Source organism: Anabrus simplex, chromosome 2, assembly GCF_040414725.1.
Source record: "Anabrus simplex isolate iqAnaSimp1 chromosome 2, ASM4041472v1, whole genome shotgun sequence".
NCBI lineage: Eukaryota > Metazoa > Arthropoda > Insecta > Orthoptera > Tettigoniidae > Anabrus > Anabrus simplex.
Genome location: NC_090266.1, coordinates 328,553,146 through 328,580,701, shown reverse-complemented (window position 1 = coordinate 328,580,701; position 27,556 = coordinate 328,553,146). Strand labels below are relative to the sequence as shown.

Genomic DNA, 27,556 nt, shown 5'->3' with positions numbered 1-27,556 from the left:
GTGTGTATCGTAGAGATAGGATAGGAATGATAGGAGGGGGAGTATTTATTCTGGTGAAAGAAGAATTTGTGAGCTAGGAAAAAGTTAAAGATGACAAAGATGAAATTCTAGGTGTAAGGCTCATCTCTAAAGATAATAGGCAACTTGATGTATTTGGAGTGTACAGACCAGGAAAGGGTAGCGTTGACGTGGATTCCAAATTATTTGATACTATAATCAGCCATGTGGGAAATGACATGGAAAGGAATGTGACTGTAGCGGGCGATCTCAATTTACAAAATGTCAATTAGGAAGGAAATGCGAATGACAGGAAGAACGACCAACAAATGGCAAATAAGTTAATATGAGGAGGACAGCTGATTCAGAGTGATGGAACCAACTAGAGGGACGAATATTCTGGATGTGGTGCTGGTAAAATCAGAAGAGCTCTATACAGAAACTGAAGTAACAGATGGTATTAGTGATCACAAAGCTGTTATTGTCGTAGTTAAAAATAAATGTGATAGAAAGGAAGGTCTTAAAAGTAAGACCATTAGGCAATACCACATGACTGATAAAGCAGGCATGAGAGAGTTTTTAAAAACTATGATCAGTGGAAAATGGTAAATAAAAAAGTAGACTGTGGGATGAGTTTAAAACAATTGTTGATGAATGTGAAAACAGGTTCGTACCTTTAAAAGGTGGTAAGGAATGGTAAAGACCCACTACATTATAACAGAGAAGTAAGGAGATTAAGGAGGAGGTGCAGATTGGAAAGAAATAGAGTTAGAAATGACTGTGGAAGTAAGGAGAAATTGAAGGAACAAAATTGAATCTAGCAAAGAAGTCAGCTAAGGATAACATGATGGCAAGCATAATTGCAGTCATACAAATTTTTGGTGAAAAATCGAAGGGTATATATAAGTACTTAAAGGCAGAAACAAGTTCTAAGAAGGACATTCCGGGGATCATTAATGAAGAAGGGGAATGTGTATGCGAAGATCTTCAAAAGGCAGAAGTATTCAGTCAGCAGTTATGTAAAGATTGTTGGTTACAAGGATAATGTCCAGATAGAGGAGGTGACTAATGCTAAAGAAGTATTAAAATTTACCTATGATAACAATGCCATTTACAATAAGATACAAAAGTTGAAAACTAGAAAATCTTCTGGAATTGATAAGATTTCTGGGGATATACTAGACAATGGGTTGGAATTTAGTACCATATTTGAAGTACTTATTTGATTATTGTTTGCATGAAGAGGCTATACCAAATGAAAGGAGAGTTAATATAGTAGCGCCTGTGTATAAAGGAAGGGCTGACAGACATAAAGCTGAAAATTACAGGCCAATCAGTTTGACATGCATTGCATGCAAGCTTTGGGAAAGCATTCTTTCTGATTTGTCATGAATGGGGTTCGCGACGCGCCTCAAGGAGTGTGCGAACGGACTCAAACGGGATTGTAATCCGCGACCTCCAGGGTATAAAAAGCCTGTGATAGGAGTAGTAGGTATATGGACACATGTAAATACAAAGGGAAATTACAGGAGAGTCTGTACAATTCATCAAATAATAACAATAATAATAATAATAATAGGGATGAGAGAATATTTTAAAGAAAGAATCAGGACATTTGATGTTGAGTTGAAACTTGTAAGCAAGTTTAGATGGCGACTCAATCTTACGAAAGACAGATAATTGTGTGAGTGCGCAATAATCAATGTACGATGTTACGTGCAAGACACACAGGGAGAGCTTCCAAACTTTTCTAGAATATCATGTGTAACTGCAATGTGACAGGGAGGTCCCATGCGAAGGAACCAATCAAAGAACAGTTGATACTGTGACGTGTACGAGGTCCAGTGGTGGTGTTCTGTTGCTCAGTGGATTGTTCTGGAAAGAAATAGGAGAAGATATATAAACTGACATCTCATAAACAACGAGGCTTTTTGACTCTCAACTCCTTCTGTGCGTCGGCCGAAGGCCCTGTCCAGACGCGAAATGATAGTATGACGGTCAGTGAGACCTATTATAGGTGCTGGTAGAGTTTGACAGAGCCGCAAGTGTATTAGCTACAGCATTAGCAAGTCAGAGTAATATTAGGCTATCAGACTAAGTGTGACTCGTCACTGGACAGTCACAGGGTTTTCCACACCAGTAGTCAATTGGGTGTTGGAATCTAATCACTATAAACCAGCTATTATTCTTAATTGGGGAAGTACATCCTCGCCGCCAAAGTAACAGGTTCCAGGGACACTAGCACAGAAGAAAGAAGACCTCCACTGCAGGGAGATCAACTACATCCTGTAGTTAAGTATTCATCCAGCGAACATATATATTCTAGTATAATATAAAGATATGAAAGATTACAGAAAGATCTGAAGTTTGAAGAGAGATTTAAGAGTTAAATTGTGTCAGAAATGTACATGTAACTGTATACATTTGTGTATATTCAAGGGTCTTAGAGTATAAGTGAATTTATCTTTGCTAATCTGATTATACACTTCCAAGTCCCTAACCTGTCCTGATTTCCAGATCATGACAGATTATATTAGACATGTTTGCAAAATTAATAACTGGTTCAATAGAAGGCAGTTCAGGTTTAGGAAAGGTTATTCCACTAATGCTCAACTTGTAGGATTCCAGCAAGATATAGCAGATATCTTGGATTCAGGAGGTCAAATGGATCATGGGAGGCTACTGGCAAAAATTAGTGTAACTGGACCAGACAAAAGAGTGACTGAATGGATTGCTATATTTCTAGTAAATAGATCTCAGAGAATTAGAGTAGGTGAAGCTTTATCTAACCTTATAATAATTAAGAGGGGAATTCCTCAAGGTAGTATTACTGGACCTATATGTTTTCTTATAACCATAGCGAGTAGAAGGAAGAAGTGTGATCACTCCTCTAGTTCATCGGTTCCTCCGCTAGGCCGCTCTCCCAGCAGTATTGAGCTTCAAGTGAGCATACGAATAAACGACAATTATTGAATGCAAAATGCTATGTATTTGCTTGCCATTCCAGAAGTCAGTTGTCAGATAGCTTAGATAGCTTCCGGGTAGACTTTGTGGTCTTAGAAGATTTAAGTTCCTTTATCACCTGTTTGGTTACAAAATAAAATCGATTTTTCATAAGTTTAGGGATAATGTCCGCAACATGGTCATCGCAGCATCCTAATACTTTCGAATTAATAGGGATACTGTGCAAACTGTCCAAACACTCGTAAAATATATCACCCCATACACTATGTTCACAGGAGAGTTTTTGTTCCACTACACTTTCAATTTGCACGAACACATTATAAACTGCTCTTGAAGGATGGTTGAGGAAAGTGCTGTCAGTGCTGTATTTATTGCTATAGTCCCTAATAAATGTGAGGGCTGCAGCAAGTATTTCTTCTGTAGGCTTTCCGTGAAGCAGGCTGACACATTTATGACATTTTGTGATCTTGGATACATTGCGTACTATTAAATCCTCCAAGACAATAGCAACAAAATCTTAGCATTAGCTATTTTCAATGTATTACAGATAGTCATTACATTACGCCCCTGTCTCTTCAGTTTGTTTCTAAGTGAACTTATTGTCTTTCTAGCTGTGCATGAATCTGTTTCATTTCTTTTAGCACTCTCAGAAAAAGCATCGAAATTCAATTCACGGTGAGGCCTGTGTGATTTGTTTCTTGAACCTTCCTCCGTCTTCGGAGGCTGTCTTTTATGGGGTGATTTTCGTTTGTTTAATTGTTTCGTGAGATATTGTGGCAAATTGGGGAATATATGAGAGACAGCGCTAGTTTTCAATTTCAATCTATCTCTTGGAATTTCTACCGGTTCGCCTTGTATTACAAATGAATCTGATTTAACAAATTCATCAGAAAAATGTGAATCGCATACATAACACTTATCTGAAAGCTTTTTGTCCTTTCTGGGAATCGCCTTTTCCCATTTTGAAAATTCTGCTTCATTTTTAGGTGGTTTAAAGAAGTGTTTATCTTTTGTAGTTTTGTAGCCATACTTACATCCTGGAATGAAGCAAGTAGGCATTTTTCCTCGTTGGTATTTTTGTAAATTTTATAAACTCAGCACTATATTTACACTAAATAAAAGAATACCATCACCAAATTACACGCTCTTCACTTTCACTTAATAATAATGCACGACAATTAAGTTTTTGTCTTCACAGAACAACACTACCGAACATAGCCATATTACAACTACAGATATCAACCCTCACATAGCAACGGTGCTGCCCCTAGCGGATGATTCATCACAGTCCCTATACTAGCCAACAGAGAACAACTTAAGAGAGCTCACACTTTCTCTTCTATTCGTTATGTTATAACCATACCCAGGCGACTGGAGTGGGACATTGATGATGATGTTTTCTTATATATATAAATGATATGAGTAAAGAAGTGGAATCAGAGGTGAGGCTTTCTATCAATGATGTTATTCTGTATACAGTAATAAATAAGTTACAACATTGTGAGCAACTGGAAACTGACCTCGATAATGTTTTTTTTTTTTGTTTTTGCAAGTTGCTTTACGTCGCTTGGACACAGATAGGTCTTATGGTGACGATGGGATAGGAAAGGGCAAGGAATGGGAAGGAAGCACCCGTGGCCTTAATTAGGGCACAGCCCCAGCATTTGCCTGGTGTAAAAATGGGAAACCACGGAAAACCATCTTCAAGGCTGCCGACAGTGGGGTTCGAACCCACTATCTCCCGAATACTGGATACTGGCCGCACTTAAGCGACCGCAGCTATCGAGCTCGGTCTCAATGTTATGAGATGGATAGCAGGCAATGGTATGATGATGAATGGGTTAAAAGTCAGGTTGTTTGCGAGTTTCACAAATAGAAAAAGTCCTCCCAATCTTAATTACTGCGCTGATGGGGTGAAAGTTCCTGATAGTGATCACTGCAAGTACCTAGGTGTTAATTTAAGGAAAGATCTTCATTGGGGTAATCACATAAATGGGATTGTAAATAAAGGGTACAAATCTCTGCACATGGTTATTAGAGTGTTTAGGGGATGTAAAGGAGAGGGCATACAAATCTCTGGTAAAACCCCAAATAGAGTATGGTTTCAGGGTATGGGACCCTCACCACGATTACTTGATTCAAGAACTAGAAAAAATCCAAGGAAAAGCAGCTCGATTTGTTCTGGGCGATTTCCAACAAAAGAGTAGTGTTACTTAAATGTTGCAAAGTTTGGGCTGGGAAGATGAGCTGCTCGACTAAGCGGTATGTTGTGGATGTTGAGCCCAACCTAGCACACGAGGGTGAAATGCTGGCAACCAGAAATGAGTTAGCTGGAAAATTTATAATGTCCAATAACGAACCATTGATATTGGTATTAAGCGGTATGTTCCGAGCTGTCAGTGGAGAGATGGCATGCAATGACATTAGCAGACAAATAAGTTTGAGTGGTGTCTTTAAAAGTAGAAAAGATCACAAAATAGGAATTAAAGAGGACAAATTGGGGCAAATATTCGTTCATAGAAAGAGGAATTAGGGATTGGCATAACTTACCAAGGGGGATGTACAATAAATTCTGATTTTCTTTGAAATCATTTAAGAAAACAACACAGATAGGGAATCTACCACCTGGGCGACTGGCCTAAATGCATATCAGTAGTGATTGACCAAACAAGTTGAAATCTGGGCATGCTCTTGCTCCTTTTATCTTTTGTTGGACTGTTGGCAACACTTGTGCAGCAACATTTAATTTAAATTTACTGTCCACTGTTGTCTTGACGAGGAAAACTGAACTTTACAAAAGTTGCACTCTTTTCTTCCGTGCGCCAGTAAATGTGTTTTGCTTTGTTATATTGTTTGTGCTGTGTGCACATGAGTCTGAATGTTTACTTCTGCAGATTGTTATTTATTCTTATATAATAATAATAATAATAATAATAATAATAATAATAATAATAATAATAATAATAATAATAATAATAATATTATCATCAAAAGGGGTATAGGAAGGTCCACCTATTCAATACCAATTAGATTGATATTTTCTTTATTGAATATTGGAACTAGTTTTGACCTATTACATTGGGTCATCTTCAGACATAATAAAAAAATTAGAAAAAAAATTAAAATGCAAATACAATCGCTAATAAAATAGTACAGTTGGCATGTCTTGAACTTATTGACATCACATGTTTAGAAACACAGGAGTCTTAATTTAGTTTATATTTTACATATGCATCCAGAATTTAATGGGATAACTTGACTTCATTGGAAGCTAGTCTTGACATAAAACTGTATAGAAGAATGTAATCACTCGTTGGCTGAACGGTCAGCGTACTGGCCTTCGGTTCAGAGGGTCCGGGGTTCGATTCCCGGCCGGGTCGGGGATTTTAACCATAACTGGTTAATTCCTACGGCACGGGGGCTGGGTGTACATGTTGTCTTCATCATAATTTCATCCTCATCACGATGCGCAGGTCGCCTACGGGAGTCAAATAGAAAGAACTGCACCTGGCGAGCCGAACCCGTCCTGGGATATCCCGGCACCAGAAGCCATACGACATTTCATACTACATAATTAAAAATGGAGTCAAAATAACACATTAAAAACCGTTTATTCCGATACTGTGTAATTATCATGATATCCTTCGAAATGTTTTCTTTTTTTAAGTCTTGAATTTATCCTTGTGTTAGGTAAAATGTACTGTACGTGGTGGACATATTTGATCCACAAGTTGTGCCTTAATGAAGTATACAAGCTAACAATTTTCTGTAGCACTCAAGGGGCCAACTCACAACATGAATAAGTGGACTTCTGATCAGATGAAGTGATCCATCAGAAAATTTGGTGTGAAGTGAATGACTGTCCAGAAATAATAATAATAATAATAATAATAATAATAATAATAATAATAATAATAATAATAATAATAATAATGACAATAAAACAAGGTGGGATGGTACGTGGATCAAATACGTCCACTACATACATGTTAACTATCCAACACCAAGATAAATTCAGGACTTAGAAAACATTTCAAAGGACATCGTAATAATTACACAATATGAGAATACACTTTTTTAATGCATTATTTTGGTGACGATGTTTGATGTTTGAAGGTGCCTAACATCTAGGTAATTGGCCCCATGCATTATTTTAACTCCATTTTTGATTTGCAGTGTTTACATTCTTCTATACTGTTTTATATTAAGACTAGTTTTGAATGAGGTCAAGTTATCTCATTAAATTCTGGATGCATGTGAAAAGAACATCAACTTAATTAAGACACATAATGTGTTTCTAAATATGTTATGTCAACAAGTTCAAGACATACCAACTGTAATATTTTATTGGTGATTGTATGTGCATGTTCATTTTTTTCCATTTTTTTATTATGGCTGAAGACCGAATATAATAGGGTCAAAACTAGTTGCAATATTATTTTTTTATAAAGATAATAACATCAATCTAACTGGAATTGAATAGGTGGACCTTCCTATACCCCTTTCGATAGTTATCAATCGTCAATATGGACCATAATGAAATTTTATTACTTATGATATTAATGTTATTGTTTTTACATCATACTAACTACTACTTATGGTTTTCAGAGATGCCGAGGTGCCAGAATTTAGTCCCGAAGGAGTTTTTACATGCCAATAAATCTACCAACACGAGGCTGACGTATTTGAGCACCTTCAAATATCACCGGGCTGAGACAGGATCGAACCTGCCAAGTTGAAGTCAGAAGGCCAGCACCTCAACTGTCTCAGCCACTCAGCCCTACCCCCTTATAGAAGACATGGATCCTAAAGAACAAGAAAGAACTGATCAACTTCTATGGAGTGTAGAAAAAAGAAGAATTGGTGAACCGTGCTTTTCAATGGGAACAGACTACTGCGAGATGCTCTTTGTTTGACGACAACGATTCTGATTGTATGCCATTTGATGATACCCAAACTTCTGATGATTAGCATCCATCAGGGAATGATTCAGTGAATGAAAGTGCACATAATACAGAAACCGAGGAGTATTGGTGAATCTGAACATGAAACAGCCATTCCCTCCACAGCGTCTAATCCAGCATCATATCTGATTGGTACTAAGGACAATAAAAACAAGGTGGGATGATCAGGTAATATATAAAGCAGATAGTACAAGAAAATGGAATGTAGTAAAACCATCTCATTTATCAGTTGCTATAAGAGAGGCAAACCATGTCCAGTCTTCTTTAGAAGCCTGGCAGCTGTATTTCCCTAACAAGGTACTCGAGGAAATTGTAACCTACACCAATTTATGGATCGAAGAAAAGCGGCCTAATTATGACCAACCACATGATGCTGCTAGCACAACCATTGTAGAAATAGAGGCTGTGACAGGTCTCCTGTATTTGGTACGTGTACACAAATTGAGACATCTGAACCTGAGGGACCTGTGGGCTACACAGTTGGGAGTGGTGTTGGAGCTTTTCACCTTGCTATGTCCAGAACAAGATTTCAGTTTAACTTATGTGCACTCAGATTTGATAACATAAATGATAAAAGTGATAACATTAAAGTTGATAAGCTAACACAGAACAGGAAGATTTTTGAGGACTTTGTATCAAGATGCATGAATTATTATTCACTTAGTGAATATCTCACAATACAATGCAAATAAGCCAGAAAACTACAGTATCAAATTATTTTCCTTGGTAGATGCCAGAACATTTTACACTTATAAGATGGAAGTATACATACGTAAACAACCTGAAGAGCCTTATTAGTTTGATAAGAGTGGCAAAAGCAAAGTTGAGCAGCTAGTTCAGCCAGTTTCTGGATCCGGTCGCAATATTACTGTGGACAATTGGTATACCTCAGTACCACTAACCGAATCCGTACTCAATAAATCACAAACTTACAATGGTCGGGGCAATGAAGAAAAATAAACCTCAGATTCCCCTAGTCTTTGTTCAAACCAAGTCTCAAAGAAAATAATAGCCTGTTTGCATACCGAGGGGAACAAATACTTCTCAAATATGTTCTTAAGAAGAACAGAAATGTACTTCTCCTTCATACTGTGCATGAAGATAAGACCAACCCAGATTCAAGAGAAGCCTACAAACCAGAAGTGCTTACTTTTTATAAACTTAAAAATGGGATATCGACGTTGCTGACAAGATGAGATCTGAATACTCTGTTTCTAGAACCAGTAATCACTGCACCTTACATTGTTCTAAATGCTTTTGAACATTGGAGCAATCAACAGTTTCATTATTTTTAGAGACAAACAAAATTGAAGGGGCCTAACTCGCCAGAACTAATTTAATGAGCTCTCAATGATGTTGCGCAGGGACTACAGGGTTCATCGTGTATCAGTGGAATGTAATGCTTCTTATATAGAGGTCCATATGGGCAGCATTTTGGGTCTTGAAGAAAACCGATGTCAGCTATCTATAAGCCAAATAAACACTGCACACTGTGCTTTTTGTGACATAAAAAAGAATTGTAAAATGAAAACTAGGCGCGCTTCATGTTCATGTTTCATCTGCCAAGAACAGACACCACCATCATGTATCCAATGCACAGTAGAATATATTGAAATGGTAAAGAAGGATAATGATGACTAAATACTACTGCCTTGGCGAGTTCAGATATGTTGCAAAATAGTTTTCATTCCTTATTGTATTTGTCATATTTTGAGTATTATCTTCCCAGAACAAGCTTCTATCAAGACTTTTCTGAATTGGATGAAGAGAACTAATGACTAGTGTATTTGGGCATGTCCTGAATGGGTTTCCATTCCATAATATTTTACTTATGTTTTCATTTTATCTTCCTAAAACTCAATTTCAACTAGATTTGTATTCCCTAATAAATGATATTCTTAACAAGTAGTTCTGATTGCTGAACATTCTTCATAAACTAATGAGCCGAATATTTCTTTTTGATATGTGAAGTAGGGTACTCTTATAACTGGCTAGACATGCATTTGTATAATAAAATCCATGGTCCAATATTTCAGTTTATAGTATGCTTGAACAATAATTTTAGTATTAATATCGCTCATAAAATCTGTGGGGACAAAAAGACCGTGCACAGGTTCTGGCAGGTGGAATGGTAGGTTGAGTTACCAAGGGTTAATGCACCTCCCAAGCAATAGGCAAAATATGTTAGGTGTAATAACATTGGAGAAAAGCAAATACAATGATGTAAAGCTACACTTTCACTCTCACTGCAGCAGCTAAAACATTGCTACAACTAGTCGTTAACAGTACCCACAAATGAAATAGGTAATCTTGTTCTCCCCTCTGCAACAGCTACAGGGACACATAAGAGAACACCTGGCAACAGTCACACCTTTCTTCCTCAGCAATGCAAAATCCACATGGTTAAAAACTTTCCAAGAGACTTAGCTAATGTCCTGAAACAAAAATTAGTCTGCTCTGACCCTCCCTAGTCAGCATGTAGAATGGATGAATAGTGGGATTCCAATTATACTTAATGAAATTTAAGCTATTTCGGTAGAACCTCGATAATTCGAAATCGGTCAATTCAAAATCCCACGTAATTCGAAGAAGCTCTCGTTCCCGGAAACATGAGATACAGTTTTGCAAGTTATTTAAATTGTTTAATTAATACGGATAATTCGTAATTCGAAGTACATTGTCGGCCCCATTACCGAGATTCAGACTTTCAATTCGAAACAGCCTTCACATTTTAAAACAATAGTATGCTACAGAGTAATTTCAACTCGAAATTTATCCGCGTCATAATAGAACGCGTGTACCGGAACGTGGAGGGGTAGCTTTCCGCACTTACACTCACTTCGGTGGGTCTACAGTGCGCTTCATGATTGCCAAGTTGAATGAAATCGGAATTCTTTTGTATTCAACCTTTTAAGGAACGCCGTAATATCACGCAACAGGCAGTGTGCGGGAAAACAGAATGCGCGAGCACTGGCAATGCCGACAGTTGACGAAAAAGCGTGGCTCATATAATAAATTCGTAGGCACCGAACAATACTGTCATTGCCGATGACACTGCATTGCTTTATTTTAATGTGAGCCCAAACGGTCTTATGGTTTTAAAGGAGAAAGTGCCAGCCGAGGAATCGTAAAACTTTATCCCCTCGTCATAGAAAAGTTCGATAAGCTACAATGTTTTAAGCGCGTCTGGCACTTTCCATCCCAGTACAAAGCATCTAAAAATGCAAACAGTACAGATATCCAAAAAATAATGCATTTGCACAGGGGAACCAGCATAATTTATCCTCGTCTTTGAATTGTGTGATTTTTTCTTTCTTTCGTTGGGTGAGATTATGTTTGTCAGTGATTTATCCAAGTGCATTATTTGAATATTGTAAATGCACCTTGTTGGATACATTTCGGAAATAGTTTTTCCATGGCATTGGAAAGGTTTAAACTGTGGATCGAGGTGATTGCATGTATTAATGGGTCTTAGAATACTTTGTGATGCGGCAAGTGTTTACATTTCTGAAGTACGAGAGAAGTGCCATGGCGGGAAATTGTACAAGGATAGAGTCATAGGAAAGTTTGATTTTAAGGGCATCGGGTACTTTCTGTGTAAATACAAGGCATCTAAAATGCATACAGTATAGTACTCCAATGAACTTGCACATGGGAGCCAGCATAGATTTCTCCTCGTCTTTGAATCGTGCTTTTTTTTTTCTTTCTTTCATTGCGTGAGGTTATATTTGCCAGTGAGATATGCAAGTGCATTATTTGAATACTGTAAATGCACATTTTTGGATAAATTTTGGAAATATTTCTTTTCTCATGGCATTTGAAAGGTATAAACTGTGAATCAAGGTTAACTGCACGCAGTAACGGGCCTTAGAATATTTCGTAACGCGGCAAGGGTTGGTACTTTTGAATTGCGAATTGGCGGTTAATTCGAAATCACGTAATTCGAAGTCCAATTTTTAAGTCCCAACGACTTCGAATTAACGAGGTTTTACTGTATATGTATTTAGCAGGAGGGATGCTGATCGGGAAATAAACTTAATATTTTTAGCCTAGATTTCAATAGTGATATTATGTGATTAAGATTATAGTTTAGGGATCATTTTTGACAATAGGAACACACACAGTGGACATAGATGAGGTACCATACTGAAGACGGACAACATTAGTATTGTGCAACCGATTGTAGTACTTTTCGATTGAGTGGTGGCCAAACTAGATCAATATCTGGTATCACAGAATCTGTATGTACTGTAAATACCCCAATAGTAGTATATTAAATGAAAGGTGATTATTTAAAATAGTAGAGACAAAATTGTCGCAAAGTGCACCAAATGTAACATTGAAGTAAAGAGATAGAGAAGACGCACTACAAATTTGGTGATGAATTTCAAGAGAGAACAGTGACCTGCTTATTTACAAGAATACTAAGAATATTGGAAAGAATTGCAGAAACCACAATAAACCAGAAACACATCAGGAGAATCATGCCGAAGTATTAAAAAAAAGCTATTACTCTCACGATGATGATTACAATAATAAAGACTTTATGTCAGGTGATGCAGGAAATATTAGATTAGGAAATGAAGTCTTAAAGGAAGTAGATTAATATTGTTACTTGGGTAGTAAAATAATGATGGCAGAAATTAGAAAGGACGACTTACAATGCAGACTAGGAGTAAGAAAGGCCTTTGTTAAAAAAAGAAATTTGCTCACTTTGAATATTAATATGGATATTAGAAAGATGTTCTTGAAGACTTTCTTCTGGAGCATGGCACTGTATTGAAGTGAATCATGGACGATAACTAGCTCAGTAAGAGAGAGAACAGAAGGTTTTGAAATGTTTTGTTACAGAAGAACGCTGGAAGTGAGATGGGTAGATGGAATCACGAATGAAGAGATAATCGAATTAGTGAGAGAATGATTTGGCTAAATTTAATGAGAAGAAGAGACACATCTTTACACAACCTGGACTTGTTCAGTTGGATTTTAAGGCAAGTGTAGGGGTTAAGAATGGTATGAATAGACTGAGGTATGAATATGACCGGCAGATTAAAGCAGCTGTAGGATGTAGTAGTTATACAGAAATGAAAAGATTTTTTTTTTTTATTGCTAGGGGCTTTATGCCGCACCGACACAGATAGGTCTTATGGTGACGATGGGATAGGAAAGACCTAGGAGTTGGAAGGAAGCGGCCGTGTCCTCAATTAAGGTACAGCCCCAGCATTTGCCTGGTGTGAAAATGGGAAACCACGGAAAACCATCTTCAGCGCTGCCGACAGTGGGATCGAACCCATGATCTCCCGGATGCAAGCTCACAGCCGCGCGCCTCTACGTGCACAACCAACTCGCCCGGTATGAAAAGATTAGCACATGATAGTGTGGTATGGAAGGCTGCATGAAACCAGTGTCTCGACTGATGACTCAACACCATTACTATAATTACACAGTTATGCATTTCATTTTTTGTTTCTGCTACAAGTGCCCCGAATCCATATCAGTGTTCAGATTTTCTGTTATCATGTCAGTTTTTACTTTTTTGAAATTTTGAAAGTAATAAAAAAACCCATCAAAACAGGCAAAGTTCATCATTTAAAAATATACATATAACAAGATAATATACCTGAAATAACTGCTTAGGTATTGAGGGATGTAGAATCCAAGTCTGTATTCAGATTTTCTCTACCGTGCCCCATTTTTCATTTTAAAAATAAGAATTAAAAAACTTCAAAATCTGAGCAATAATTTCAATAATGTCTAATTAGGTACATTAATTTTTTAAACGTGTTTTAAAACCGTAATATAAAATTAGTGTATAAAATCAACTATAAAACAATGAATTATATTTATAAAGAAGTACTTGCAGCCACTGAAATGTTCAATTTGCTGGTCAGAATGTTGCACCTTTTTGATCCCCTGCTGTGACTTCGATATGTACTCCTCTTTAAGCATCGAACATTGCTTCATTCCACTTGCCCTGGTATCTTGTTTTAATATCTTGATGAAATCTTGCACCCTACTCCTTGCTCATTGCACTAAGATGGTTGTGTAGAAAATGAAGGTTCACACTCACGATACGTCAAGATTTTAAGTTAGCTAAAATTTCCTCAGCAATTTCCTTGTAATTTTCAGTTTTCCTGCTATCTAGGAAGTTTTCTGTCAAGCTTTTGAATGAATGCCATGCAGATTTTTCTGTTTCATTCACTGATGGCTGAAAATTTGGATGTCTCATTAGGTCGCGTATCTCTGGTCCATTAAATACATCAGCTTTAATTTTTTGCTTCACTATTTTTTTTTTAATTCCAGTTTTAAATAAACAAATGAACACATATTTTCTGAACACTATTTATTTACTGTGCTGGGTATATGTCACACTAAATGAATACACAATTAAGACTTACCGTATAATCTTGAATACCACCCGCCACCGATTAAGACACCACTATTACAATTATACAGTTATGCATTTCATTTTTTGTTTCTGCTACAAGTGCCCTGAATCCTGTGTTCAGATTTTCTGTATCATGTCAGTTTTTTTTTTTTTGAAAGTAATATAAAAAACCATTGAAACTGGCAAAGTTCATCGTTTAAAAAAATACATATAACAAGACAATATACCTGAAATAACTGCTTAGGTACTGAGGGATGTGGAATCCAAGTCTGCATTACACTGTACTGAAGATGGACAACATTAGTATTGTGCAACCGATTGTAGTACTTTTCGATTGAGTGGTGGCCAAACTTGATCAGTATCCGGTATCACAGAATCTGTATGTACTGTAAATACCCCAATAGTAGTATATGAAATGAAAGGTGAATTATTTAAAATAGTAGAGACAAAATTGTCGCAAAGTGCACCAAATGTAACATTGAAGTAAAGGGATAGAGACTACGCACTTCAAATTTTGCGATGAATTTCAAGAGAGAACAGTGATCTGCTTATTTACAAGAATACTAAGAATATTGGAAAGAATTGCAGAAACCACGATAAACCAGAAACGCATCAGGAGAATCATACCGAAGTATTAAAAAAAAAAAAGCTATTAATTACTCTCACGATGATGATTACAATAATAGAGACTTTATGTCAGGTGATGCAGGAAATATTAGATTAGGAAATGAAGTCTTGAAGGAAGTAGACGAATATTGTTACTTGGGTAGTAAAATAATGATGGCAGACATTAGAAAGGACGACTTACAATACAGACTAGAAGAAGTAAGAAATGCCTTTGTTAAGAAAAGAAATTGGCTCACTTCGAACATTACAATGAAGTTTCACACAGTTATGCATTTCATTTTTTGTTTCTGCTACAAGTGCCCTGAATCCATCCTTGATGTATTTCTTCACAGCGTCTGTTGTGTGCCCGCGGTAACCATCGAGAACAAGCAAGCTCTTTTGTCCCAATAATGCACCAGGGCAACGTTGCCAGACACACTTCACGCACTCTTCCACAGGTGAACTGTCCATCCAGCCCGAGTTCTGAGATCTGAGGATAACACCAGCGGGTAGATTTTTAGGAAGAGTCTTTCGCTTGAGAACAATGTATGGCGAATTTAAAAAAAAAAATGTGAAGTCAAAATTATTTACAATCTTTAATAACACACATCAAATGATTAGAACACACAAATACAAGTAAACAAACATTTCCAGAACGATATCCAACGAGTTCATTCATCATCATCATCATCATCATCATCATCATCATTACCAACTTCGGAACTTTCATCACCATCACCTTCCCTCAAAATGTCGACATCACTGCCATCCATAGCATTACAAATGCTACATTTCCTGAAGCTCTTCCGTATGAGGTCTCCAGGAATACGATTCCATGCCGTCAAAATCCACAAACACAGCAGCTGAACTTCCGGGGGCTGAATGCGACCAGTTGGCATCAGTGTGTGATTATCAGCTGCCATCCATTCTGTATAGAGCTATTTCAAGGCTGCTTTAAATGGACTGTTCACGCAGATATCCAGCGGCTGTAGCATAAACATAATCCCGCCCGGAATGACTGCTAGGTCGGTTTTCCCATCTTTGATATGTTTCTTCACAGCGTCTGTCATGGCCGCGGTAACTGTCAAGAACAAGCAAGCTCTGTTGTCCCAATAATGCAAAAGGGCAACGTTGACAGACACACTTTACCCAGTCTTCCACAAGTGAACTGTCCATCCAGCCGGAGTTCTGAGATCTGACGATAACATCAGCAGGTAGATTTTTAGGAAGCATCTTTTGCTTGAGAACAATGTACGGCAGCAATTAGCTTCTGTCGGCAAGAATACACAACATTACCGTACACCGTTGTTTTTCATTACCACCTGTTCTAATGGTAACACTTTTCGCACCCTTAACATTCACAGTCCTATCCATGGCATTTCAAAGTAGACTGGCGTCTGATCTGTATTGCCAATTTGGGAAAGCAAATATGCATTTTCCTTCCGCAACCAAATTACCGTATGTGGCGCTGAAACGACAATAACTTCTCATCGTAGGCACCAGCAAGACGCTGTGAAATTGAGGTATGCCTTCATACGCTCAACCCATTTCTTTTATAAAAATTACAAACCCATCCTCGGCTTGCCTTAAACACTTCTGTTGAAAGTTCCTTTGCGATCTCTAATGCCTTTAGCCGACATTTCAGCTGACACACCATATCCCAATCCCCACCTTTCTGTCACAAATTTATAATTTTTTTTTTTTCAATTTCTGGAAACTGTACACTTAGTCCACAGAAAGCTCTACGATCACCACTACATGTTAATGGCACATTTTTCTTCTTTCTCCAATCGCGAATACACGACTCGTCAATATCGTATTTCCTGCCGGTGGCACGATTTCCAATAATTTCGGCTTCCCAAACTACTTTCAGTTTCTCACTCACAGTAAAAGATTGCAAACGCTTTGTGGAATTCACGCTGATACTCTCGAGAATGTGCGTGAGACTGACGCCAAGCATGGAAGTAGCGTATACTGAGAGCGGAGAGAGCATTGTTGCCAAGCCGCACCGGCGGTGATGCCCGATTTGCGCGCATTCGGAAAGATAAATTTCCCAAAATTTTAAATAAGACCCGCACCCAGTTTTGGAAGCAATATTTTTGAAAAAAGCAGTGCGGGTGGTACTCGAGATTATACGGTATATCTACCAGTTTCAAGGAACAGCATACATACTATAACCTTCCAATGTATGTCAGGATGAGATTGGTGAACACATTGGAAGTTTATGTTGAGAAATAATGTCAATGAAATCTTATGTTCGGTTATCACATCTCCAGGTGAATTTGAGTTCAGTTGACTTGTCTAATTATGTGAACGGCATCGGTGAATTGAAGATATCGGCGGATTGATAACAAGCTCTAAACCCCGTGGTGCCTTGGAAATATTGGTAGACAATTAAACATTGTGGAAGATAGGGCAGGATTAAATGACCACATTCCTCAAGTATAGTTACTGAAAGGCGTATGAAACGGCAGAGTATATCAATGACAGAATGTTACTGAGGGCCATGAAATGTGTGAAAAATAAGTTTATATGAGAGGGCCATACCTTGTACATCTAGTCTCGCACGATTCGACGATTGAGATGAAGAAATGAAACTGTCGATTACTAACCTAAATACGAGGCGGCAATTATTAAATAAGTTCCTTTGCTAGTGCAGCTGATTTATACGAGATCATTACGCATTATGTGTCAAATGTTTCCAATTGTCAAGAACATATGGGAGCTGGAAGCAGAGAAGAATTCTAAAAGCAAACCGTCTGCGATTATTATGTTGTTGTAGAATTGTTTTTGTCTCTGAGGAAGTTGACTCTCAATCTGTATCTTAGAAGGATCGGAAGCGAAAAATTCGTGGGAGAAAGATTGTGTTGAAGAGATATATTAGCGTGATATCGGCATATTATAAACACATATTATATTGTAAAACAAGATATCTTGTTATTGAAAAACACGAAGGCAAGTGTGTCAATTGAACTGTAAAAATTGTATCAAGGTGTATGACCCTGTCCTAATTGATATCTCTGAGTTTCAGGTAACATGGAACCGTCAGTTATTGGTTATACATGAGATGACTGCACGTATTAACATGAACAACTAAAATAGAGGGACCTCGAAGGATCTGGCCAGGAATGTGATGGACACTAATGGATAATATTTATAATTGAGAGCTGAACACGGAAGGTGACACCGTCGTGGAGCAACAACCCAGGATGAGTACTTGAATATCATCTATATATTCCGCCATGTAGTTGCTTATTTTAGATGTAGAGTAGTATTCATTTTAATGTCGATTTAACATGTATAATTTCAACTTGAAGGCGACCGTTATTTGATAATCATTGCGTTGTATTACTTATGTTCGTTGCGTCTAGTGCAGTGAGTCAATCTATGTTGTGGTAATATGCGATAGGTCGTGTGAGTTTTCTTTTAATGTCTTCTAGCAAGGTTTTACGGAATGATTTTTCGGCATCGATGATATTGGTACCGTAATGATGTTATTGTGATGAATGTTAACTTAACTCGTGGCTCAAAATACCTCGGAGGAGCTCTGTATTTGCGACGTGTGATTCTATGGTCTTCAAATATTATGTGCTTGTGCAGAAATACGGTGTTTAATAATGGAAGTGTGATATTATTGTGGTGATATGGTGTTAATGCGGCAACATATTTAGTAGTCTTTGACGTAATTGCCTGAATAGATTATTCCTAGCTATTGTGAATTCGCTGTGCATGACGATTTGTGCGACGTGATAAGGTGTTTGATACGGTAGGATCTTTGAAAATATGTATGTGGATAATGAAATGTGGATGGTTATAGACGTGTCATTAGGAGTGCGTATTTTATGATGATGTAATATGAAGGTCCTGATGATGGCATTGGCGTTAGGAATTGTGTTGGTCATGCGTGAATTTTGATGTTGTTGTGATGAATGATTTATTTAGGCACGAGGCCGTATTTAAGAATAGTGTTGTAGGATTTTGCACTCACGAACACTTATAGATGGTCGTCACATTTATCCTATTTAAATACAAGATTGACCAGAGCACACGGTATTAAAGGGATGTTTAGGATCTTCACAAAATAAACGATAACATATAGATATTCGGTCATGTCGCAAAGGGAATATGATCTCCTATGGTAAGTAAATCATTTCTTTGCTAGTTGGATATTTTGTATATCATTTGAGTTGATGCCTAGTGCTGATGTAGTTATTTCAGACCAAACTTCGCAGTGGAATCCGGAGGCGCAGAATCAACGTAGTTAGAGAAGGTTATTGTAGATGTTGCAATGTCTATTGATGTCCTTTATCTAGGTGCAGTCTTCGATGAATGTTCGAGAGGATCGAGTCTGTCTTTTAAATGCATGATTTTGGTGGATGACATATTATGTTACGATCCTGTCTTTCAAACATTTCTCTTGCATTTATGATGATTTATGAAGTTAGAATAACGGTGTTTTCAAGTTGCTAGGTAGACAGTTTACCGATAAATAATGCGATGATTTAAATTAGAATGACGGAATATTATGAGATATTTGAGTAGGAACAGCATTCTGAAATGGACGATTCAATAATTCCCAGTTATTTATTTTGAAATGCGTGATGGATAATAGATCTTTCACTGTAAGCCTTCAGCAGTGGGACACTTTGTCTCTTTTGTTTTCAATTTTCTCTTGATTGACGATGTTATAATTTCTTTGTAACAAGAGCATGAAGTTAGGTGTTTATTTCAATTTTAACGTAACAGTTATTTTTTTTCCCTTTCTATATCCGTTTGTGTTGCTAATAATTTGCTCATTATGTAACTGACATTCGAAGTTATTTGAAGTCATTAAACGGAAAATCCTTCCATAAATGAAACATTTCACAGAGTTCTCATTTGATGTAGCATAGGAATACTAGGATAGTTATTTAATTTAGGATAAAATGAAATGATGGTCAATGTATCTTGATGAATATGCCAATATCCTAGATCTCTTAGCATTTTGTTGTGGAATATTCACGTAATTTTGGGCAGAAAATGATGATTACTTTCTACGTTTAAAATACACTGATAACAGTCCACTATACAAACCTGTGACCCGACTCGTCGGACTTGCACGTCCCTAGAGTGGAGGCTTCATTGATCTCCGACTGCTTTGCTTTGCCGCGGCGAAACCCAACACTGAGATACAGAATTGAAATTGTGCAAAATGGTCACAGAGATTGCTGTCAGGGCTCAATACAAATGCAGAAATGAGTTGAGTTTGTTTCGAGTGTCCTTGCAATATTAAGCAAGAAAATATAATTAAAGGATTCTTTGTTTATAATTTTTATTTTCAGTTGTTTTATAAAGTTTTAGTGATTCCATTATGTCTAAATTACGAACTTTAACACAATAATAGTACAGGGTCTTTCACTCGAAGCAGGACAGCCTGCGTGGTGTGGCACAGCGGACAGATGGGCGAGCGCAGGGTAACTCGCCGAGCTTGGGGCCGGCAGAGTGCCCACATGAATCACACGTAAAAAACACGCACACATAATAATGCATAATCAAAGTAAAATAATTTCTCACCTTGTCACCGAAGATGCTGAAAATGTCCTCCACCAGCATCTACACATTTCTGGCTTCATCCAACGAAATTGTCATTCATACGCATTAGCTCAACTACCGAGATAGCATCAATTTCTCTCGTGATATTTTGAGTTCATCTAGAGTGTGAGGATTTGTTGCATAAAACTTATTTTTCAATTATCCCCATAAATAAAAATCACAAGCCGTAAGAACTGGGGATCTTGTGGGCCACAATGGTTTACTAATTACCCTGTTGTCAAAAATTTCGCTTAAAGTGAAACTTGAATTGTTGTCAAATTGCACAGATCAATTAACTTTTGAAGACACAAGAAGTAGTCCATTTGCGAGAAGTATGAGGGCGCCCTACAGAATTCAAAACAAATCTTTTCCAACAGATTTTCCCAATTTTGAGATCTGGAGAAAACTTAGCACTTTATTTCAAAACCACATAGTGCACAAGTGAGTGATATTAAGGTCATATATTTGACCAATGATATAACTTATGGACCATTCAAAATTGAAGTTGATTGTATTTCAACAAAGCAGTACATGGGTGAACAAATTCGTACAACTTGATGAGCAATGAAGAAAATCGAGTGTGCTGTTGATGGTGAATACTCTCTCCAGAAGCCAGAGAACTTGATACTTGAACAGTGGAACACCTCTCACAAAAGTTTTCGGCCATGAAGAAACTTTCTATAGCGCTACTTAATTTGTTTGGGTCATCATACGCCTGCGAGCAGCTATTTTCTACAATGAACTTTGTGAAGTCAACTGTTAGAAACCGTCTTGGTTCAGACCTAAGAGCATGGTGTGTGTTATTTAAAAGAAGATTTTTTGTTTTTGTTTTTTTGTTGCTAGTTGCTTCACGTTGCACCGACACAGATAGGTTTTATGGCGACGATGGGACAAGGAAGGGCTAGGAGTGGGAAGGAAGCGGCCATGGCCTTAGTTAAGGTACAGCCCCAGCATTTGCCTGGTGTGAAAAGGGGAAACCACGGAAAACCATTTTCAGGGCTACCGACAGTGGGGTTCGAACCTACTATCTCCCGAATACTGGGTACTGGCCGCACTTAAGTGACTGCAGCTATCGAATTGGTAAACAGGAAGTTATGAACCTAACATAAATGACATGCCTACTAAGATTCAGCAACAAATTTCACACTAAATGTGAGAACAATATTTCATTTAAAGTTAATTGGCAATATTAGTATTTTTTAATTTTTAATCCTAATAATATAATGAGGAAGTGTGTTGCAATGAACGCTTATGACTCTATACAATTTTTTTTTTTTGCTAGGGGCTTCACGTCGCACCGACACAGATAGGTCTTATGGTGACGATGGGATAGGAAAGGCCTAGGAGTTGGAAGGAAGCGGCCGTGGCCTTAATTATGGTACAGCCCCAGCATTTGCCTCGTGTGAAAATGGGAAACCACGGAAAACCATTTTCAGGGCTGCCGATAGTGGGATTCGAACCTACTATCTCCCGGATGCAAGCTCACAGCCGCGTGCCTCTACACGCACGGCCAACTCGCCCGGTATATAATTTTTTTAAAAGTATACAATTTTTTACAAATAATGTTAGGTAATCTTAAAACATACAAAATACATACATAATGTATGTTTGAAGTATTTGCCGAACGACGATAACTGCAAATGAGCTGAACCGATGTGGTATATAGTATATTTGATACAATTTTAAATTATGTGAGGATAATTTACGCACTCAAATATACTGCCTGCACTTTTCGTCAAGAAAGTGCATTAATTATGTGAGAAAATAAGGTACCTTGAGCATCATTAGATTTTCAGTTTCTGAACTTCTTTTCTGTTTTCCACATACAAACAGTAACATTCAACTTTACATCTTCATTTGTGAAATATACTGGTACATACATTTTCTCTGATTTTTGATCATTTTTTATTAATATGCCTGACTATCTACCCAATTTTTAAGTCTCCTCTGACTTCCACTTACCGATTTCCCTGACTTGCCCTAACTTTCCAAGTCTGTGGGAACCCTGTTACTGTATTAATGGCAAAAATGTGGAAACCTACAATATTCTAATGCAAGGAAAATTAGCAAAAAATATTTTGCACCTCACAAGTAATTTTCCATGCATACATACTTGTAACACAAGATCCATTACCCACCTAACCTAAAACAGCACCAGAAGTAAAATGATGCTATCAAAATGTGCAAATATAAAATAGTCTTACAAGAGGAAAAGAGGAAAATTAGCAAAAAATATTTTGCAACCTACAAGTAATTTTTAACTAAAATTTATAATCATTAGATCTCTAGAATATACAGAATTTACTTACTTACTGCTCCACATTGATTGACTGATTGATGCTTGTTGTTAAAAGGGGCCTAACATCTAGGTCATCGGCCCCTAATGATACGAAATGAGACGAAATGAAACAACAAATTAAAAACCCAAAATCTTCCAATGACCACAATTTAAAACGTGAGGACGAAGAATGAATGGATAGATATTAATTTAAAACGATGAGTGGAACTGACCCACAGTGCCTCACATGCACAGAAGCTGGCGTAGAACAATAGTATAACTGAACAAGGGACTGCCTCTGCAGCACTATACTGAAACAATGATGCTTATATTCGAAAGGAGTCGAAAATCCAAGTCTTTGGCCCCTCGTAATGGTACTTATCGCCAGAAAAATAGAACCATGGTATTTGTCACGTTGCGGTACTAATCAAAAGTAGTGTAACTAACGGGTATTCCACACATAATGGTACTACTCACAGGCAATGAAATTACAGACCTAATGTGTTTCGCACATTGCGGCGCCCTTGACAGGCAACGCAAACCTATGCTGTTCATCACCTAAGTGTACTAACCACAGGGACTCGTACTATCCCCCGTGGTGTTCCTCATGTAGTGGGTACTAATCATAGGCAGCCAGCACCATGGGTTCCTTCATCCCATGGTGTCGCTCATATAGTGCTACTAATCACAGGTAATGTAAAAGTCGTTGAGCCCTCGTTTGCTACTAATCACAAACCTATTTGGTACCCAACATAGTGGTACTATGCGCAAGTAAAAGCGACCCATGGTGGTCCCCGCGTGGTGGTACTAATCACAAGTAGTTTCATGGTTCTAATTTGATCATCCCTTGGTCGCCCCTTTTAGTCGTATCTTACGACAGGCAGAGGATACCGTGGGTGAATTCTTCGCCTGCGTCCCCCGCCCAGAGGGAGAAGACAAAGAGAAAAAGGACGAAAGAAGTAGGGATCCATCACTTCGAAAAATGAAGCAACGGACAAAGAAAGATGAGGGCCACGAAGGGCGTGAAAATGAAAGACTCCCTAGACCTCGAATGCTCTAATATCATCGGGGTCAGAAAAGAACAAGAGTTGACCAAGGGAGGTCGGACAGGATAGATGACAGTGAGGAGCCTGGCACAAGTAAGTGGAAGCAATGCCAGGACTCAGCTAAGGGCCCCATGGTCGCCAACCCATGCTTCCAAGCCGAGAGCCCCTGGGGCCCCTTTTAGTTGCCTCTTACGACAGGCAGGGGATACCGTGGGTGTAAACATCATCTGTGTCCCCAACCCACAGGGGGTGCTCCACATTGGGAAGAAGGTCTATTAACAATAGTACACCCTAGGAGCTACTAAATTATGGGAGCTACATGAGTGATCAAAATTTATATTTATAGATCAACTTACAATTCAAGCATTAAGGACTATATAGAAAATGTATGATAAAACTACGTCGCAAGACCGGACACACCAAAGGAAGAAAGATATAACTAGTGTATAAACAGACAGTAACAATTTCTGTATGTTCTAGAATTTGTAATGAGCCGAGTTGAAGCTTATTAGTCATATAATAAAGCTATATATAACTTTCCACAATTAAAAATACGTCTAGTAAGCAATTCAGAAATAATTTCATAAAAAAGTACTTCAAACATAGCCTACTAATCAACTATGTTAATTACTTTCTACTTGTAGCCATCACTTCTATGAAAGCCATGAGGAAGTGGTAAGAGTATGCCATTAACATAAATAAATTGTAATATTGAATTACGTCACTGGGGGAATCATTCCAAGATTTATGATTACCTGCAAATTTTCCACTTTCTTTAACAGAGTAGACCAGAAGAACATTCCTAGATTCTCTGAAGGCTTGATTTAACTTTGCTTCATTTTGTGGAGGAGTAGACCATACACCTTTTGCCTTAGACAATGTTACGTTCTCTGCATTATTACTCTTGATCACAAAGAAGCGGGCATCACGAAACAAGTAGTTCAACTTCGTCATATAATCTGAAAAACAGTACAATAAATAAAAATGAGACTTAACTGAAAATGAACAATATTGGCACAAACAGTTTAGTGAGCTACAAATGTAAAATATGGTTTAAAGTTTCAGTTTGACAAGACTACACATTAAAAGGATGAATCAAGAGAGGTCGGCCAACAAAACACTCCTACAAGAAAAGTGGAAAAAACAGCCTGGGTGGCTTACACAAGTGCACAAAGACCTAGCAGAAATGGGTGTCAAGGAGGAAGAGATACAAGACAGAACAACATTTAAGAAAAAGGTTGCAGGGGAGAGGGATGCAACCAAAAAGCCACTAGCCAAGCCAAGGAACATCTCGGCAGAAGAAAGAGAAAGGAGAAGCGAAAGACTTAAGGATCTTTGGCAAGAGTGCAAAGAGAAGGGCATTAGTCCATATAAATGAATGAATGAACCAAACAATACACAATATTTACTCATGTATCCCATTCTCCAGCATGCACTGCAACCTACTTTTGGGGCTCAATCACAGTGAAATATCAGTATGTAATGGAATAACCCAACTGCTGGATAATTATTGTGCATCAATTACAACCTAAACAGAGATTTTCATTTTGTTTTTAATTTGCCTTAAAAAATCTTCATTAGAACTGCGACACTGTGCATGAAAAATTTGAAAAATTACATTGCTCCAAAAATGCTTTATCCAAATTATCAAAAATATCCAATTTATTTCAAGACTTGTTTTCTCCTGGAAAATTTCATGATATTACTTTAGGTATTTTGTCATTTATCCTAAACGTATGACAAGTCAAGGGAAAAATTTCCAAGACTTTATACTTTCTACCCACTCCGCGTTTTTCTTATCTCTTCAATACCCAGAAAATATTAGCTTTTCTACACAGTAAATTATGAAATCACTTTGAGTGGAAAAGAACTTTAATTCAAACTGAGAATTTTCCCCACATTCAAGAGGTGTAACAATCAAGTAAAAATTCCAGCAAGGCCCAATCACTGTTGACCAGATATATTTGACTTATGTTCAAAACACAGGATCTAGTATAATCATTTGCACTCTCAATTAATGCACTCATTGGATTCAATCATATTAAGACATTGGTGGGGAGGTGGCATGACACCCAAATGAATGATTACACTCCTTCCCTGTGACTCAACCCACATTCCCAGAAAACATGCAATCAGCATAAGAATGAATAGCACAATGAAGTCCACTTGAGTGCTCAAACATAAACCAAGGTTCTGCAAATGAAGATATCATATGACATGTAAGAGGAAGATAGCTTAGAGCTATTTGCTAATAAAGGAGCAGCATATCACCTATTCACATAAACTTGTAGGTTGAACACAGAGTCTAGAACTCAAACATACAAAAATTACAAGCCTGGCGGTGTTTTTCAAAACATGCTTAAACCTACAATTTACTATTAATTCAGCAATATTCAGTATTTTTGTACAATGACTGGTGCACAATACTGAAATAGCATGCAATTTTTCTCCATCTTTGAAAGCATATATGAAAGAGCAAGAACAGTTTCTACTTTTCTTTTTACTATTTGCTTTACGTCACACTGACAAAGATAGGTCTTATGGCAACGATGGGCTAGGAAAGGATTAGGAATAGGAAGGAACCGGCCGTGGCCTTAATTAAGGTACAGCCTGGGGTGAAAATGGGAAACCAGGGCTGCCGACAGTGGGATTCGACCCCACTATCTCCCGGATGCAAGCTCACAGTTGCGCGACCCTAACTGAATGGCCAACTCGCCCAGTACAGTTTCTACCATTTGGTACAAGTGGATATGGAACAAGGGTAGCTTAAGCATGAAATCAATAATGCTATTTTCACTTGCGTGTACACAGAGGAGGAAGATACAAGCATGTGGGAAACTTAACGCAATTAAGCCAAGTTCAAGCTTAAGCTCAGCATGCATGTGAAAACACTATAGGAACAACCTTACTCTTTCACCCCATTAATACTGAATGTAGTGATTTATAGTTATTTTCTAACTGCTGGGATTGATTCAGTGTCGCTAGCCATACAGTTAAGAGACGTTACTTGCCAATATGACATCTTAAAGTTACCATTCATCACACGTTGGCACTATGCAGTATTTTTTTTTTTCGTGACTCGCAAGATTATTTATATGTACTGCCACTGCCGTGTTGTGAAAATCAATACTGTTACTTTTGCAAATATCAGTAAAGAATATTTCCTTTTCCTGTAGGACTGTAAGTCTATTAGGATAATACTAGGTAAGTAGAATTCTGGCATACTTGAATAATGCATTTAATAACGTGGTTATTGTGAAATGACGAACACAGCATTTTTAATACATTCTTATTTAGCCCAATTCTTATGTATAGAATTCAATTATGATGTCTAAGAACCAAGAAAAATCTGCAAGAACTTCTCCAGAACAGAGACCAATATTACCTCCTCTAGCAAAGCAAAGAGCAATTCAGAAGGCTTTCATAAATTGCCACAAAGTATTGAAAAGCGAAGGTAACGAAGAGAATATCACTCGTGGTAATTTGGAACTTACGATAAGAGTTGCAATATTAACAGGGGTAAGAGTTTAAAATAAACTTGTTTCTATGATAAGTTTCTGACATAATAAAAATAGTTGAAAAGGAAGGAAATTTTGTCTCCAATTTGATACGGTTTGCAGACATAGCCTTTGTATATTCCTATTGAATTATGACGTGTGTACGTAATATATTTGCTTGTATGTATTATTACAGCATGGTTTCTCCTCAGTCTGGCAAGTAATAGCAAATTTCAAGAAGGGAG

At 37.6% G+C, this 27,556-nt stretch overlaps 1 protein-coding gene across 4 annotated transcripts in view; it reads right to left on the bottom strand.

The window, feature by feature from the left end:
* The window catches only part of LOC136864111 (YTH domain-containing protein 1), a 541,394-nt gene that overhangs the window by 173,396 nt on the left and 340,442 nt on the right, over nucleotides 1–27,556 (bottom strand). For all 4 annotated transcript variants that reach the window (XR_010859272.2, XR_010859271.2, XM_067140687.2 and 1 more), the window contains one exon: nucleotides 24,570–24,773. Coding sequence is in view for 2 of the 4 variants with exons in the window: in XM_067140687.2 (XP_066996788.2) it covers nucleotides 24,570–24,773 (204 nt within the window). In the remaining 2 variants the exon portion in view is untranslated. The remainder of the gene's footprint in view (nucleotides 1–24,569; nucleotides 24,774–27,556) is intronic.